We start from the raw sequence: 13,566 nt of genomic DNA, 5'->3' as shown, positions 1-13,566 counted from the left end.
TTGTACCTTATTTAAATTATACATGATCCATCTAGTCTTGATAATTACCATCCGAATTCTAATTGGCCATTTATTTCTAAAATCCTGGAAAAATGTGTTGCAACTCAGGTCCATGATCATCTCTCCAATAACAAATTGTTTGAGCAATTTCAATCTGGCTTCCGTCCCCACCATAGAGAGACTGCTCTTGTTAAAATCACTAATGATCTGTTGTTGGCAGCTGACTCTGGTTTATTAACTATACTTGTCCTTCTCGACCTGAGTACAGCCTTTGAAACCATCTTACATAAGATACTCCTTGACAGGTTAGTTTCTATTGAGATCACTGGCACCCCCCTGTCCTGGTTTAGATCATATCTCTCTGGTCGCAGTCAGTTTGTCCAACTTAAACATTTCCGATCAAGACCATCTACAGTTACTTCTGGTGTTCCTCAGGGTTCTTTTTTTTTTTTGGGCCCACTTCTATTCATTATCTACTTGCTCCCTCTTGGCCATATTAGTAGAAAATATGGTATCCATTTTCACTGCTATGACACCCAGCTCTATCTGTTTTCCAAACCCTCTGACTCTTTTCTTCCACCTTCTTTGCCTAGCCGTTTAGCTTAAATTAAAGATTGGCTTTCAGCTAACTTTTTGAAACACAATAATGATTAAACCGAGGTCCTACTTGTAGGCACAAGATCTACTCTGACTTAATCTAATTGTTTCTCTGTGGATATTGATCATAATGATATTTGTCCTTCCCCGCAGGTTAAGAGTCTGGGTGTCATTATGAATAGCACTTTTCTTCAAAGCTCATGTTATTAATATTACACTTAGTACATACTTTCAATTGCGTAATATTAATCATCTCCGCCCTTCCCTCACAATGAACAACACTGCAATCCTTATCCATGCACTGGTTGCACATCAATTATTGTAATGCTCTTCTTAATGGTCTTCCTTCCAAACTTCAGTTGATTCAGAACTCTGCAGCTCATGTACTTTCTAGAACTCCTTCTACTGAGCACATTTCACCAATTCTTCAGCGACTACACTGGCTTCCAGTGACGTATCGTATTGATTTCAAAATTCTGCTTCTCGCATTCAAGGCACTTCACAATCTCGCACCTCCATACCTTACTGATCTTCATAATATTTATACCCCTTTGGTTGGTGGTGGCGCGACTCGAGATGTTTTCCTCAATGAACTTCTCGTACCTCTGCTTTACCGATATATTACTCGGCTCCTGAAAGGATTTCTGCATGCCTTATGGACATATCAAACTGAACGTCTACTTGTCACCTTAATCTTGACAAGACTATCCTCCTCTTCCTTCCTCCATAAACAAAAGTCGAAGGTCAAGCAGTCAGTGCCTCCAGGTGTGTTCAAAATGACCAGCTCTCATTTGTGAGTGACATTATGACTGACAGATCTTGCTTTATCCTTCAAAACATAGGGGAAAAGGGCCCTTCCTTGACAACTAAAATACAACAATCCAGATTCCAGGCCCTGTTTCATTTCAAGACTAAAGTAACTCCTCCCTTTACTACTACCAGCATCTAAACATCAGAAAGAGACATTTTATCTGCATAGAAAGCACTGTGGGAGAGAGACACTTCTAGTAATAGCATATGTGTACAGCATTTAAATCCTGTATAGTCTGGCTCTAAGGATACATTATCTGGATGTTTCAATATCAACATGAGCCTCAGTCTGAACACAGATATGTTCTGATTTCAACCATTTGCAAGAAGCCTAACATATCAACTTCACTTTACTTTTTACTTTCCATTAGTGGCCAAAGGGCCTAGATCATGTTATCCCTCCCTATACTATTAAAGACAAGATTGTTAAAATCTGCTATACAGTAAGCCTTATACGCTTTTAAAAAAAAAAAGACTCTCTCACAGAAAACCAGTCAACACCCATTTAGATGTCACTTTATGCTATTCAAATCTAGTACTCTCAGCTGTTTAGTATATAGTAGTTAGATTATGATTTAGATGACAGTGAGTGATATTAAGATTTAGATGCAATCCTCTTAAAATAAATAGCAACACTGTAAAGTGCGTGTCATTGGCGTGGTAGATTTATTTGCAATGCAGAAATGCATAACTTTCACTGTTACTCACCAGTCCTTGAGACGATTGCAGCAGTATGGGTGCTTCTCAATTCTGTTTTGTGCATCCTCGTTTCCTTTCGCGTCTCAGCTCCACCCACTTTAGGATGCGAGGGAAGGCTGCAAGGAAAGAAATGAGGAAGGAGGAATCGAATGAAAGCTTTTTTATACATTGGAATACTTGATCACTCGAGCGTCATCAGCAGCGCTCAAAGGATCTGCCCATTGTGTTGTTGAAGTTTGGTTATCTATCTATAAATTACAGAAACGTCTGTCTGTCTGTGTGTGTGTGTGTGTGTGTGTGTGTGTATGTGTCTGTTATTCGCATATCTCTCGAACCGTTAGTCCGATGGATTTCAAACTCGACAGGTGTCTTGCCACGGGCACGAGTAAGTGCAGTGCCAAGTTTGACACTGTTTGGATGAGAAATGCAAAAGATATCGTTAAAGGCACAATATGTAACTTTTTTGCTTTAAAAATAGCAAAAATCACTATATCTATGTTTTGTTGTTGTTGTTGTGTACTTACATTATCCCGACTGTTTCCAACAACTTTCAAACCAGGAGAAATTTGTAATTTAATTCGAAGACACGTCCCGTTTCTTTATTTCCGTTTTGTCGCCGTCAATATCCCTGTTGTCCCTGGTTTCCGCTTGTACTGCCATAGCAACCAGAGCCCTCTGATAGTAACCAAGGCGACTGACGTGGACAACTGTGTAGTTTGCGATGTCTATTTGCACGCTGTTGTTGTTTCGTTCAAACAGTATGGACCATGGCAAGCAGACTTTGGATAAAAAAGGAGAACTAAGACGAGAATCAATATCGGTGTTTTCGAGATGCCTAGAGCTCCCTTAGACAGTAAGTTATATAAACGAGAGCTCCATGTCCGAGACTTCGACCGCTCCTACATGTACTTTATTAAACAGGTGAGTAACTTACATTTACATAAAACTAATCAATGTTATATAGTTCAACAATGATAAAATGTTAGAATATGATCTGTATGTTATTCTAATGTTGATCTAGCTTACTGCTAGTCTCATACAGACAATACATTTCAACACATTCAAATGCAGTTTAGTGTGCTAGTGTAATGTTAGACCAAGTGAAACAGCGCTGCGTTACCTCACAAGTTTAATTTGTCTAATAAACTGACCTGTGAGTTGTAATTCTGCACTTGCGTGTAGTTCGTTAGAATGAAATGTCCTTATTCCTTTTATATCCGTGGGACTCGCGTCGCGTGTGGAGCTGATAGCTGTCTCTTAGCAATCCCGACCTGCTTCATATCACAGTCATGATAAAAACATCGATGTATTAACTCATCCATAAACATTATTAGATCGGTTGGCTTGACGTTGACGACAAGATCCATAATTCTTAGCAAATGTTGCGTCATCAAACTACGCCTTTGTTATTGTAAGAGGTTAGCGACCCCTAGCGGCGAAAAATTCCATACTGTACGTTTAAATATATCGATAAAAGAAGCACTTAGAAGGTTGTGGTTTAAAAATAAACATTCTGACATAAACACTCTGTCAGCTACACTGTTTACTTCTGAATATTATATTTTATTCATGGCCATCATTTGTAGTAACCTATTCACAAACTGTTTGCTCAAGCGTAGCATTTTTTCGGAGTTCACTGTGTAGCCTGCTCCCTGAAATCTGTAAGTCACCTAAGCCGTTTACTTCTGTATATTATATCTATCTATAAATTACTGAACGTCTTTCTGTCTGTGTCTGTGTCTGTGTGTGTGTGTGTGTGTTATTCGCATATCTCTCGAACCGTTATTCCTATGGATTTCAAACTTGACAGGTGTCTCGCTATGGGCATGAGTAAGTGCAGTGCCAAGTTTGACATTGTTTGGATTAGAAATGCAAAAAATATCGGTAAATATAGGTCAGTAAAAGAAGCACACACTGGCTTTTGCCGCTCTAGCCACTCTGGCTTTTGACCCTAACAGAGAGGATCGAAGAAAGCAGTGGAGCTTAAGTAGCTTGGAGTTCACTGTGTAGCCTGCTCCCTGAATCGTGTAGTTCAATGTTCCACATTTATTGTATGTCATTATTATGTCAGTATCAGTATTTGCTTTCTACCATGCACAAATAAAAATGTCACTGAACTTTTGCTGTGTAATTGTAACAATGAGCGCTCAAATACACCAAACCAACAATTACTAAAAACGCACACAAAAACTGATTTTGCACGGGCATTTTGCACTAGTTTAAGAAATTCATAATAAATAATAATAAAGCAAGACACCCTGTTGAAACATGTGTGATGTGTGGTTTATATATAAAATGCAAAGGTAAAGTATAAATAAAAATTATTGTGACGATTTGAAGGGGGAGAATTGATACACATCACGATACGTTTAGTCGATAAAACACTTCCGCAAAGGATACACCTAGTGTATCCTCGCTTATAACTCCTCAGGAAGCCTCCTCACTCCTAGCTGTGCAATTAAAAGATTTGAGATGTCCTACAAGATGGCTGAGCTCGATCGGTTTCCGGGTCATAGGATGGTGAAGCGCCATTGAAATATTATGTTATACCAATCTACCACTAAGTGGAGCATTTGAGTTATCTTGAAATGTATCTAAAATCAAACATACTGTATGAGTAAAGGTGTTTTTTAAAGACCTTTTCCATTAACTGATGTCCTTCACTTCCGAAGTGCGTAGTACCTACTACATTTGAGTGCGTGAGGCGTGAAGGAGCGTTTGATTGGTTGGACCTGAGGGCCGATACGCCTTTCGCGGAACGAATCGGTTGAGTGAATGATTCAATGAATCACCAATCCCGCAGTAAGGATCAATGAACAAAGCAGTGAACAAACTGTATAGTGAACCGAAAGAGAATGAATCATTCTCCACTAAACAGATGTCATCAGGGTCAGGGTGTGAATTGAATGAATAGCCTACATCAATTCTAGATGGAAATTTTAGAGTAAATTCCAAATGTTAAAACATAAAATTGTTTCATGAGTATGGGGCTTTTGCTGTGGCTGGCAGATAGAAATACACAATACCATTTGTACACTATTTTTGAGAAACGGATTAAAATAGCAAATAGACCATGGTGTCACAGCAGCACACAGTAATTCATCTGAGTGTGTTACTTTGGAATGAATGCACTGCCACCTACTGGATGAATAGATAAGTAAAATATATATTTAAAAAAAATCCTATTTTGGGTAATATAAACCATGAACAGAGATTCAAAACGTATCAATTAAGTTTATTTCTACAATGAATCAACATTTTTATTTTAATCTTTCTAAAATAGAGGTAATGCTCTGGATGACAGAATTTATTCTCTCTTACTCAATCACACTTTATATTTAAGTTATCAGCATCCCTCATGACAAATACTTCTTGGTGACACTTATTTTTATGGTACTCTTTAGACATTCTGTCAACTACTGTATAAGTAACATTGCACTGACAGTATTAAAAGACTTTTAGGAGTAGGGGTAGGGCTAGGGTTTGTAGAATAAGGGGTTAGGTATAGAAGAAGTTACTTGCAAAGTTACTGAAAGTCTGTTGGATGACCATCAAAATAAAGTGTAAGATACATACAGTCTACTAATACTCTAATGAGAATTAGTTGGAATGTATATAGGCGCAACATTAATTGTAGACAACATAATATCTAAAGCAGGGTACCATTTTTTATTATATATCTTTTTTTAGATTTTAGATTAACAACTACATGCCAAACCTTTTTTTATTTCTCATACTCCCATACTAGATTACAATTCTAAACAGAATATTCCAAAATAGAAACAAAAAAAATATTACAGAAGAAACAAATAACATCATTAAATAACATGAAATTCAGCAACATTTTCCATCCACAGTGTCGTCAGCAAAAATTCCAGAAAAAGAAACACTGATTTCGATAACAACCAGTTATGGGTGTGTCTTTATGTGAAAATCTTGGATAGTACTGCTAGCCTCAAACAGATGACGGGGAGCTTGAACCTCACAGCATGGAGATGCCACAGCTGCCCTATGAGAAACACAGTTGTCTTCACACAAATCAACTCTGAAATTTAAAAATAAAGGGATGAAAAGACTGAGTGTTTGTGTATCCAAGTTAGCGAAAAAGGGAGACAAGAAATTCTCAGTGTCTGGTGGTGTGCGTTGATGAGAGAGTGATATAAAGCAGCTGCAGGGTCAAAGAACCTCTCTGTGTCATAAACCATGAGGAGAGACACATACGGATGACCTCACAGTTTGTCACTCCGGCAACAAGGTCACTAAGAACAATCATACTTGCACACAAACAAACTTAAAGCCAACACACAAACTAAAACGAAGTTCATGGAAAATTTACAAAACATCACATGCCCTCTTCCACACCAGACAAACACACAAAACATAAGTGCAAAAACGCAACAGTGCTGATGTGACTCAGAGTTTATAGTTTGACATCTCTCCTAAAGTTCTTGTGGACGTCCTATGAAATAAAGTTCTGGGCAGCTCGGACGCTGAATTTCAAGTTTAACGGCAATAACAAGACCAGCCTATATCAAAACCAGCAGTTGTTCAGTAAACATCTTTCAAAAATCCAGTTAGGTTTTATTCCAAACAGCTTTTTTAGTTTTTTTTTTTCCTAAACAGGAAATGCACGACCAACACAGGAAGACATCTGAAGGCTCTTCACCATTACAGAACACTGTGAACTCTGTGCTGTTGATGGTGACATCCTATCCAGAGGAGTAATATGCAGTGTCAGTGCTGTAGTATTTCATAAAGGAGGTAGACGCACTTCATCACATTTTGACACTGCAATGTCAGTGTAAACCTCCAGCACGGTTCACTGTTGTGTGTTAGGAGGAAGTGGGGGGTCTTTATCATCATACTGTGGGGGCGGAGTGAGAGGTTCAATGGTGAACACGTTGCTCTGCTGGATATCGCTTAAGCTTTTCCTTCGGAGGTTGTCCGATCTGATGCGCCTAATTTTAAGGGGAATCAGCTTGCGACTGGGACGGCTGTTTCTGCGGCCGCCCGCTCCAGTGCTGGGGTCGATTTGGGATGAAGGTCTGCGTGCTGGGCTGGATCCATCCAGTACGATGTGCTGATCTTCCTCTAGCTCCTCATAGGCTGGTAGCTGCGTGACGCTGTTGTGTCGCTCAGAGGACTGAGTGATGGGATACTGGCCACTCATAACCACCTCCTCATAAGTGGGGACCATGAAGTTCTGATCCATCCTAGATACAAAAATAAACGCCCATTTACAACCATACACAGCAAATTTAGGTTGTTATGCACTACCGTTTAGACCATTTACCATTTAATTTTTTATAAAAACTTAATTCTTTTAATCAGTATGAATGCATTAAATTGATCAATAAAACCATCAATAAAGACATTGTTACAAAGAAGAAAGCTGATTTTTTTTAAATCATAGATTCCATAAAAATATTAAGTAGCACAACTGTTTTCAACACTGATAATAACAATAAGAAATGTTACTTGAACAGAAAATCAGCGTATTAGAATGATATATTTTTTTTGAGAGAGAGATCATGTGACTGAAGACTGGAGTAATGACTGCTGAAAATTTATCTATCACAGGACGAATTTAATTTTAAAATGTAAATAGAAAAATATGGGAAAAAAGCCATTTTAAATTGTAACAATATTCACAGTATTACTGGTTTACTGTATTTTTTAAGAGACTTCTTTCAAAAACATTTTGACCCCAAACTTTTAAACAGAAAGGTAATAAATAAGAATGTTCTTATGTTTATTTTTATTTTTTAAACCTTGATTCATTTCCAATAAAAATGTCAATTTATTAACGAAAAAAAGTCATGTGGCACAAAAGTATTTTTTCCCACCTTGAATATGTCAATGTATACTGCACATATTAACAGTTTGTGAAAATATTTGTCTATTTGTCTTTATTTTATTTTTTGAATGAAATTAATTCATTTTCAATTAATTTGCAAGACAGCTTACAACCTGAGCCAACCGTGCCAAATTATATGATATTTTAACAGACTTACTGACCTTGACACACAGTCATAAAGGGTCCTCTTTATGTTAACATTTCCAATAAAATGTTAATTGGGAAATTGAGAGATGAAACCATGTTGATGACCTCATGACCACACGAGTCTGTGGTAGAGTAGTGAGTTTAATATGAAACTTGAGGTCAAGGACCAAATCTGTTCTGTGGGGAGCGGACTTGAGTCAGTCCTAGAGCCTCCGAACAAATCTTTGGGGTGCGGATTGGATCGATTCCTTTCCAAGAGCTCTTCCTGTCCAATTTTAGGGAAAAATCTGATCTATTGGAGACTATTGGATCTATTGGATTTATGACTTCACACTTCCCCAAAAAATAAATAAACATTTATTTTAATTCAGAAACTAAAAAAAAAAAAAAAAAACATAGAACAAGTGTATGCAAGTATGTATAAATTGCATTTTTAAATGTTTTTACAAAAATTATTAGAATAAAACCGTCACGTCACTGGCGCAAATATCATCATAAAGTGAATGAATGTGATTTCACCTGGGTGTGTATTTAACAATATTATGTACTCACGTAGCTTCCTCCCCCTGTGTGTTAGCGGGTGTACTGCCGGCTTCCTGTCCCGTGGCCGCCCGGTGTTTGTTCCGTATGCTCAGACACACAGACAGCAGCAGCAGCGCCACTCCTCCCCCCACTAAGACGAAAGCCACGGACGAGGTCTCCTTAACTTGACCGGATTCCATGCCTGGTCTGGAGCTGTTCCCACCGGACCCTGCCGGCACCACGCTCCACACAATCATGACGATCCCCAGAGCGATGAGGCCCACTCCCAGCGCAGCGGTAGCATACTGTGCCCCAGAGTTACTGCCGCTGGTCCTGCTGGGACTGGGTGGAGTCTGGTCGCTGTAGGACATGCTTCCAAACCTTACCATGGACTTGAATCTCCTCCGGACACGTTGTTTTTCGTCCTGTGCCTTTCAAAATGTCTGAAAACTTGACCTATCTCATTTTTCACTTTGTTTTCTGGAGCACTGACCCGCTCTGTGAACAGAAAATAAAATAAGGATGAATCATCGGACATCAAAATGTGATTGAATAATCAGACTATCATAAAAGAGTCTTAAATCAATAAACGTCAAAGATCCAGGCCCAGTCCCTCCATAAATCCTGTGTGAAAATAGCATAGCAGTCACCCAGCCTGTGTTTAAGCAGTGATAAAGTTTTTATCAAAGCATATTTATTGTCTGCACACACATTGGTAGACATGTTAGGCTTGCATGACTTCCATGAGATTAAGTAAGTGTCTCGCCTGCCGAGCTTTAGTTACAGGTGCAAGAAAATGGAAGAAAGAGTTCAATTCAAGAGTGAAGTGAGAGAGAGAGAGAGAGAGAGAGAGAGAGAGAGAGAGAGAGAGAGAGAGAGAGAGAGAGAGAGAGAGAGAGAGAGTTCATGAACACAGACTTTGGTGAAATTTCATCTCTGCTCAGAAAGGTTTACGTTGGAATGAAGGCGGCCAGTAAAAAAAAAAAAAACTCCTAAATTCTCTTTACTGACAATGTGTTATTGTTTCATAGTTACACACTCACACACTTAAGAAAGCACATCATAACTCTGCTGTGTCATGCCTACAGTTTCTGGTATTGGTTATCTGTACAGCCAGGTCTGGGATAAGCGTTCTTACCACACAATTAATCATTTCTCAGCAACATTAATTCGTGGTCTTAGATCAGTGTAAATCATACATGTAGAGCCAGGTGGGTTATGGTGGAATCTATTTCCTTCAGCAGTGACTCATACTTTATGCTGTGTGTATGGAAAAATATGGGCAGTTGCTCATGAGCTCTGTGTTTGTACTCTTGCAGGCCAGGGTGATTAAAGTCTCCAATGGCAGACATAATTTCATCCTGGGACATTTGACTTGTTGAATGCGATTTCCTTGACGCATAAGCAAAGTTTAGAAGTGTACGTGACCGAAAACTGAGGTTACTGAGCACGTCTACGCATGCAGACAGATAAAATTATGATAGTGAATCTACGCTGAGGAATGGCAAGAATTTCCCTCTCACAAAAGCCACTTAGACCAGATTAGACACACACAAAAAATAGTGCCACATAAATTCACATTACACAGGGGCACCATAACAGGGAAGAAGGTTACCGTTGAGGGAGCTTGAGACAACAAACTGTAGGCTACAGGGTTCCAGAAACTTAGCGACACCCCTATTTGTATATCTAAGTATCTTAGAAGGAAGGAAATAGGCTACACTCACATTTCATCATTCACAGAAGGCAAAAAATGTGTTGTTAACACAGAACATGGTATTACATTTAAATACGCAAGACAGTGGAATAAAATAAAATAAAAGTTTAGGCTAACTTTTAAGCGATCGCGTTTTTAAGAATGACATCTAATGCAAAAGACGTGAAACACGTCTGTCAAGCTCTTTTTTACATAGAAAAACAATAAAGTTCTACACATTGTGTTCTAAAAAACACACAAATTTAAGTTTGAAAGTAGTTGAAATAAAAGAAAAATGTCTCATGCAGCACCTTTAAGAGCAAAAACGTGTTCCGTGTTAATGGCCCCAAGGCTGTCACTGCCTACAACTCGTGCCAAACATCTCTATTTATGTACTACTCAAGAAAAAAAAAGTAATAGAAGTTTTAAAAAATATGCGAGTACTGAAAAAAAAAAAAAAAAATGTGGGTGACCTGTCCCTTTAAGCATCAACGTCCGAAAAGAGTAAAACATCTAAACAAAACCCCAACATAGAGAAGAGTTAAATATCTTTAACGCAAATATTAAAGACATAAATGCAACTTCACACAAACAGACGTCCCCATAATGTAAACAATTCTTTTCACACTGCAGGGCAAAAACAAAAAACTAAAAAAAACACCTTCAGGCAAAGATAAATTATAAACAACAAATCACGTTGCGCACAACACGTGGCTAAAAAAACGAACGCGCTATAAAACCATATTTACAGTAACAAACATACCAGTAAAACGAGCCAAACTTCAAGTTCACTAAAAGAGTCTTACCGAGAAAACTTCCCTTCCTTGTGTTTACCCAGTCCGTTTCAATCAATCCTGAATGAAACCACGTTTAATCCAAGGATGCACACGTATACCAGAGCATTTGTAACATTCCTTAAGAAGCTTAACTTGAATTCCTTAAAGCGATATGGCCTTAAGTTTCAGATTCACAGATATGAACATCTTCCTGTCCCTGCAGTCCAGAATTAACCCTTTAACAGACTCATTCAATCTCCTGCCCCGCCCATGTGTTCGGAGGGGTAAAAAGTTCTCCATCCCCTAGCAGTAATGGTCCTACTATGAACCACATTTTGAGACTTTTAGTGAAACAGATATTGATGCATGATTCCAGAGTAAAATAAATAAATAAATAATAATCATATATAGTAAGCTACAGAGTCCAAATTAACCCTTTAACAGACCTATTCAGGCTCCTGCTCCGCCCATGTGTTCTGAGGGGTAAAAGGTTCCCCATCCCCTGGCAGTGATGATCCATAAAACTACAGAACCACATTTTGAAACTTTTAGTGAAACAGATATTGATGCATGATTCCAGAGTGAATACAAATAAAAATGTCATATATAGTAGCCTAGGCTACAGAGAAACTTTATTTTGAAATAAAATCATGAACTATAAACTAGTTTTCCAGTTTTTAACTGATTAAGCAGTCAAGTCTTAATCTTATTTTCATTCATCTTTTAATATTTTCACCCTAACGGTAAAATAGGAAGACTGTCGATGTGTTGGCATTCTGACAGAGTTTATTTATGATTCTCAGGAAATACCTAATCTCTTACAGGTTTTAAGATACAAGCATTATTAATCACACTAATCGGCAGTCAGGGTGGTGTACGTCAAATCACCAGCAGCACCCACATAAATGTGTCGAAACAGGGTTCACCCAAACATAAATCCCTAGAGCGGAACAAACGCTCAACAATATTTAACTACTTTATGGGCAATGTTAATGATGTTGGGCAAAGGTTGACCAATGACATATAGGCAAAGTGCTTCCTCATAACTGTCTGTTTTAAGTTAAGGGACGTCATGTAACTTTTACAGTAAACAGAATAAGGAGTGCTTTGATAGGTATTACGTATTTTTTCTCAGTAAATTAAGTACATTATTAATCCTGTGTGGGGAAATTGTGGGAATTACAGGTATGATGTGTAACAGATGCTAGAAAAATGTGAAACAAATACTCAAAAAAAAAAAAAAAATTAGCTGATTATTTTTCATAAATAATAATTTATAATTGTTTCTTGTCTTAATGTCCTAGGATAAAATAAGGAAGAAGTACCATAAAGATGAATACAAAATAAAATGTAAGACCATTTTTTAAATGGAGAACTTGTACTCTATATAAATATGCACCTTAAACTGCTTCAGAAACGGTCATATCTTTGACCTTTGCACATTTGCTGTGGCGATTAGAATAACCTCTGCTACAACTTACCAATGTGCATGACCTTGGAGTTAGTATATGCTAACTACGGCATTTATGCATGAGGTTGGTGATTTACAGTTAGGACACAAAAGTAGCAGGTTTGAACCGTTTGGGTTTTAAATGGGCTTCAAAGAGAAATTTCATAATATAAAAAATTGTGCACCGTCATTGGGAAAGCATAACCTTTAGTTATGGATCTGCTAATCACCTGACACCAATAATCCTCATGATCCTTATTCTAATATGAACCACATGACTATTTGAACCCCAGTGGATTCGAACTTTATTCAATTCAAATAATCATCTATTCGAATAATAATGTACTATTTAACATGACATTTCACATTCTAATCTTCAGTATTTTGTGGTTTTAAATCTAACATCAACTGCTTAAATTCAATGTAAAACATAAATTCCAATTTCCACACAAACGTCAGCTATAATTTCATCAAACATCTAAACGGATAAATAAATGTTATGTGCTCTTTCAAATGGATGCTTAACTCTGTCTCACTTTGAGACAAATGAGTCCACACTCACAACAACATAAGGTCTACAAAACAATGCCAAGGCCCCTTCTGGCACACTGAGAGTCCAGAGTCAGAAAATGTGAACTTTCTTTGAGATTTCTTCAGTGTTGACCTTGAAAAAGAAAAGAAAATCCCTCCATTTGGGAGCCTTAAGTGTCATGTTTTTCAACAGCAGTCTAGACAGAAGAAAGACTCAGACATTAGTGAGCTCGGCAGCAGAGAAATGTCGAACTGGGCAACGCTCTTGCTGAAGCGAGACCTCTTGAAGTCCATTCCTTGGAAATGAGCCGGACCTGTTCTGGTGACTGATCTTCCGTCCAGTGAAATTCTTTGGGCTGAGACCGAGCTGCTGCTGCAGAAAGAAATGGATCCATCAGATTTCTGATTCACTGGTTCTACAAATATTTGACTTTTAAGAATTGTTCAAGCAATAATACAAATCTTCACTCTCTGAGGGTGC

General features: G+C 38.0%; 2 protein-coding genes across 8 annotated transcripts in view; both read right to left on the bottom strand.

Annotated features, from left to right (window-relative positions):
• Positions 1 to 5,812: 5,812 nt before the first annotated feature.
• Positions 5,813 to 11,390, bottom strand: tmem51a (transmembrane protein 51a). The gene is made up of 3 exons (XM_084390426.1): positions 11,135 to 11,390; positions 8,663 to 9,130; positions 5,813 to 7,319 (listed from the first exon to the last, which is right to left on the bottom strand). Exons 2-3 carry the CDS (start codon positions 9,019 to 9,021, stop codon positions 6,926 to 6,928), a joined length of 753 nt encoding a protein of 250 aa, XP_084246552.1. The 5' UTR covers positions 9,022 to 9,130; positions 11,135 to 11,390; the 3' UTR covers positions 5,813 to 6,925.
• Positions 11,391 to 11,863: 473 nt separating this feature from the next.
• The window catches only part of kazna (kazrin, periplakin interacting protein a), a 41,555-nt gene continuing 39,852 nt past the window's right edge, over positions 11,864 to 13,566 (bottom strand). For 4 of the 7 annotated variants that reach the window (XM_084390410.1, XM_084390412.1, XM_084390416.1 and 1 more), the window contains one exon: positions 11,864 to 13,458. In XM_084390410.1, the coding sequence (XP_084246536.1) occupies positions 13,300 to 13,458 (159 nt within the window). In that variant the 3' untranslated portion in view covers positions 11,864 to 13,299. The remainder of the gene's footprint in view (positions 13,459 to 13,566) is intronic. The other 3 variants (XM_084390411.1, XM_084390415.1, XM_084390413.1) reach the window with 1 other exon arrangement.

Source organism: Rutilus rutilus (genome assembly GCF_951802725.1).
Source record: "Rutilus rutilus genome assembly, chromosome: 19".
NCBI lineage: Eukaryota > Metazoa > Chordata > Actinopteri > Cypriniformes > Leuciscidae > Rutilus > Rutilus rutilus.
The sequence above is the reverse complement of the archived record's forward strand: the minus strand, read 5'-3'. Positions and strand labels throughout refer to the sequence as shown.